This window comes from Lactuca saligna, chromosome 9 (assembly GCF_052625555.1).
Source record: "Lactuca saligna cultivar CGN05327 chromosome 9, ASM5262555v1, whole genome shotgun sequence".
Lineage (NCBI taxonomy): Eukaryota > Viridiplantae > Streptophyta > Magnoliopsida > Asterales > Asteraceae > Lactuca > Lactuca saligna.
In genome coordinates this window covers 13,308,626-13,313,383 of record NC_136425.1, presented here as the reverse complement: position 1 = coordinate 13,313,383, position 4,758 = coordinate 13,308,626, and the positions used below count along the sequence as shown (strand labels likewise).

At 35.0% G+C, this 4,758-nt stretch overlaps 1 protein-coding gene across 1 annotated transcript; it reads right to left on the bottom strand.

Annotated features, from left to right (window-relative positions):
- Window positions 1-1,723: 1,723 nt before the first annotated feature.
- On the bottom strand, window positions 1,724-4,284 carry LOC145014588 (WRKY transcription factor WRKY24-like). The gene is made up of 5 exons (XM_078973004.1): window positions 3,943-4,284; window positions 3,525-3,677; window positions 2,821-3,449; window positions 2,551-2,712; window positions 1,724-2,468 (listed from the first exon to the last, which is right to left on the bottom strand). Exons 1-5 carry the CDS (start codon window positions 4,162-4,164, stop codon window positions 2,021-2,023), a joined length of 1,614 nt encoding a protein of 537 aa, XP_078829130.1. The 5' UTR covers window positions 4,165-4,284; the 3' UTR covers window positions 1,724-2,020.
- Window positions 4,285-4,758: the final 474 nt, after the last annotated feature.

The window sequence follows — 4,758 nt, the reverse complement described above, 5'->3', positions numbered from 1 at the left end:
TTGGATCTCATTAGTGTCTCATATCTTTTGTCAATGAACACCAAAAACCTGTTACAAGCTCAAGAACACCAACAAGAGACTTACTGGTTGATTTTACAAGTTTTAGTGATGATGGAGGCAGGTAAGGAGACCATCCCTTGGGGCTTAAATAGATTATATAGGGTGCAACATCCTAAAATTTAGGGTTTCCTTCCCAGCTTCCAACACGTCGTGTTCAAACACCAACACGTCGTGTTGAGCTAAATATGTCGTGTCATGTGAGGTTAAAAATATTAAGAATGTTGAAAGAGTAGGAGTTGGATAGGCAGAAAGGAAAATCTAATAGTTTGGAGGCAAAATGAATAAAATCATAGTAAGTTCAGATGACAAAATTAAAAGAGTGGAAGCTTGAGTGGCGGATGACAATGTCATGAGGATGTGAGAGTGGTGAAAGAGACTGAGTAGTTTGTGAGAGAATGAAAAAACTAAAATGAAGTTTTGATTTAGACGGTTAAATCATTTCAACATTACAAAACAATTCAATTTGAAGATTTTCTTTTACTTATGGTTTTGGTTTTATATATCTTTCTAGATTATTTAAATAATTCAAAAAACTTGCATTTAAATAAACTGGTCATTTTCGAGTTGAATTTTCAACCCTAACCTTACCCACTTAATTTCTGTATCGCATCGTGTCAACCCGTTTATTTAAACGGGTTGAAATATCTTACCCACACTCGTTTATTTCGTGTTGTGTCAATTTTTGTTCCTTCTAGTTCTTTTGGAAATTTTTTGATTTTGAACATTTGATGCAAATTAAAAAAAAATTAGACTAACATTTTTTTCTTGAAACCACATGACCAATTTTACTATTTTGATTTAATTTTATATAATTAAGTGGATGCTTATTTAAGCTTAACAAAACAACAAATGGAAAGGAAGGTTCTTCGCAAGTGGCAGGTTGACTTTAACCAACGTGTTCGCCAAGTTAATCTAGACTCGCAAGTCGTCGTCGACATCATCGATTCGCCATTTCGCCATAAATCTTTGACCCATTCAAACCCCATTAGACATTTACATTTTTTTGTTATTATTATTATTATTATTTTAATAGAAAAACAGAACGAATAATAAAATACATACATAAAGACTAACATGTCCTATAAACATATGCAGAACAATGATTTGTTTTTAAAAATATATATTATAAGCCGACATAAAACAATTGGACATTTAGAGTTAGATTTTAAAAAATATATATGTATTGAATTTAACTTATAAGTTAAGAAAACCCACATGGACAAAAAAACGTTAACCAAAGTTGTATTTAAATATAATAATTAGATTTTAAATCAATATCGTAGTTGGTTTGAAACCAACCAATGTTCATACTCCATTATCTAAATGTGAACGAACCATAAATGTAACATGATTATGTCATCAATGACGGGTGCCTCTTTATAATAACGTGAGAATCACCGACCCCCACAGTTATGATTTTTGTCGCTTTCTACCCTGCTTTTTCCTTTCTTTTCAGCCACCAGCCCAAAGTTTTTCTTGCACGCTCCATTTTATTTTATTTTATTTCATATAATTTTCCTCTAAAAAATAAAAGTTGATCACTTCTTCATTTGTCTTAAACATAAATCAGAAGGTTCAAGTTTCATATGATTTGTCTTTTTAAATTTATTATTATCCAAATAAAGAAAATACTCGCGTACAAATATCAATATTGTTGAGTCTCTTCTTAACTTCATAAAGCTTAAACTTTTTAGATATTCAAAATATATGAAAATTTGTAAATACAATATACCCCCGATCCTATGTTGTACATGAGACTTTACATTGGAGAGGCCTCAAAATAACGAGGGTAAAAAGGTAAGTAATGCACCTATAGGATTTCTTTTACCAAAAATATACACACAACAAACAAAATGGCAATAAAACAACAAAAGAATCTTTCTTTCTTGTGTATGTAATCTATCTCTAAGTCTTTGAAGTATAAGATACGTGTCATTATTTAAGCCCTTCTGAAAAGTCCTTAGCATAATAAGGACTCGAAAAACATATCATCTCGAGGTTCCTCTTTGGCTTCTGAAAATGCTCTTTCGGAATCACGTTTTTGATCAATGTAGTTCGACTTCAGAGCATTCTCAAATCTCGAGAACTTGAAACTTTCGTTATTCTGCAACATCTCTGACGTAAACATTGTTTGATTATCTACTGATGAAAGGAAACTGAATCCTCGGGTTGAATCCGAAATAGAGTTGTTGGATTGGTAAGGGGAGAGCGCAACAGGCTTAATTGCGGTGGTGGGAATGTTGTTGCCGAGTGGGCCAGATGGCAACCGATGACCAGACCCTCGAGCCATTGGGACATTATGGTTGTGCTTTCCCTCGTAGGTTGTTATCACTGACCTCAAGTCTTGGGATGCTCTTTCAACGTGTTTTCTAACAGAACAACCGGAACTCGTACACTTATAGTAACTCCTATAGATTTTAAAGAAAAATATAAATTTAGAAACCACAATAATCTCATTATAAATCAATAACATGATGATTAGTTTCTTACCTAGGATTAGGGTTTCCTTTGACTACTTTTTGGCCGTATTTTCTCCATCTATACCCATCATCAAGAATATCAATATCGCTTGTTGTTTGAACCACAACCCTCGGTTCTCTTACAGTTCTAGTTCCTCCGATCGTTGATATCCCTTCATTTTCCGACGCCCTCCTGTGAATCAGTAACGAAATTAAATTAGCAAATATTGATTTGAATCGCAAATACCATTCAAAATACACGTATAAATATACTTATTTGTAATAAAAAAGAGAAATTTACCATCTTTTGGCATCAGGCTCGTCTTCATCGAACTCGTCCCCACCTGACCTACTCCTCTGACAGCTACTCCGATCAAGGTCATCAGAAATTGACGAATTCTCCGGCGTGGCAACGGAATCGAACTGCCCAGATCCGTGAGAACCATAAGATTGATCAGGGTAATCAAGTAGTTCATGGTTACTAGATACTTGAGTAATCTGTAAATGATTTGAAGCTGATGACGATGACGATGATCTTCGAGTAGATTGAGGTTTTGGATGATTATGGTTACCCTTATAAACTATCTCTGTAATCTGTCCATCTAAATTCGTTTCCAGTTTCTTCTTCATCGAACAGTTTGGATACGTGCACTTGTAATAGCTTCTAGGATTTTCACTTCCTTTCACCTGCTTTTGCCCGTATTTTCTCCAATTATACCCATCATCTGATTTTTTCTGCGATGATTGATTGTTGAAATTGTTGTTGCTGGCTGCTGCATAACCCGATTGAAGACTTTGCGTCTGCGAATTTGAATCGGTTTGAATCGTGGAAATTTCAGGGGAGAAACTCTGGAACTGAGATGCGTGTTCTGATTGCACAAAAGCTTTTTCATCTTGTTCCCTGGATTTCTGATGATTCCATAGTTGCTCCTGAAATCAGAAATCAATTATTGTCCGTTTCTTGTTTAACCAAAACATAAGAAACCCAGAATGATTAAAACTTACAGTTAGATGATTTGATTGTTGTTGAAAAGAGAAATCTGTGAAGCTTCTTTGCTCCTTTTTTATGCTCTGTTCGTGGTTCTGGTTGTTGCAGCTGAGATTCTTCCAATTGAAAGCTTGAAATGGGAAGGAACCGGTGGTCGGAGATGGTAGAATCTATAAATGTTTAAAAAGGTGTAATTAAACATATGTTTCAGTCAACAAAACAACAAATATCTGGCGCGCTAAAATTCATGTTTAGTCCAAAAGAGGGGAAAAAAAAACTTTATCATATCAGTTCCAAATTTTAGCAAATTCCCATGTATTTTCATCGAAAAACTGTTTCATTGCCACAAAACAAGAAACAAAAGGCTCAAATACAGGGTCAGCGCTGGTGGAATCAAACCGCTACCAACGGGTGAAAAAAAAACAACAGACTTACGTGGGAAGACGAGAGAAGAACAGGGGAGTCCAAAAGATCAGCCGGGCTTAAACCAGCGGGAATAGCGAAATAGGAAGAAGGTGATACCGCCGGAGGGGAGATGGGTAGTGAAGGTGGGGGGATTGACTTGAATTTTGGTACGCCGGAGCCCACTCTTTCTGCGATTCGAGCTGCGAGTCCGCCGGTCCGGGGAGCAGGAGCTTGGTCGGAAAAGGAAGACATGAAATAATTAGAGAGGAGAAAGGAGGTTGGTGGCGAGTTTAATGGTGCTCGTGGTAGCTGGAGGAGGTCATTATAGACGATTTTCAGAGACGGGATTGGGGGAGGGGGTTAAAGAGGAAGTATGGAAATTGCACACGTATGGTTTATAACCAGATTTTTTTTTTTTTTTTTTTTTTTTACTTATTGCTTTTTTTTAATAAAAAAATATAATTTTATCTTCACATTAAAAAAATATATATATATATTTTATTTGCTTTTTATAAAACCTTTATAAAAATTGTCTACCGTATTGAAATTCTATATATATCCACAAAATAGTTGACAAAACTTAACAGAAAAACTTGTTAATTAACATACTTTTGAAAAAACATAAATTAAAAATAAAACTCATCAAATATTTTTTGCAATGATTTTTTTTTAGAGATGAGCATGGATCGGTTTGAATCGATTTTTGGTTAAACCAAATCGAACCGTAACATTTCGGTTTTTCGGTTTTTAAACCCATATAGGTTCGGTTTTTACATGGTTAGGTTTTTTGGTTTTTCCGGGTTATGTTTATGGCTCTTCGGTTTTAAACTGTGGGTTTATGAGCTC

Coding starts and splice junctions, on each gene's coding strand:
- LOC145014588 (XM_078973004.1), bottom strand. CDS start 4,164: ATGTCTTCCTTTTCCGACCAAGCTCCTGCTCCCCGGACCGGCGGACTC. Junction 3,678..3,942: donor TTCTTCTCTCGTCTTCCCAC/GTAAGTCTGTTG, acceptor AAACATTTATAG/ATTCTACCATCTCCGACCAC. Junction 2,713..2,820: donor GAGCCTGATGCCAAAAGATG/GTAAATTTCTCT, acceptor ACTGATTCACAG/GAGGGCGTCGGAAAATGAAG.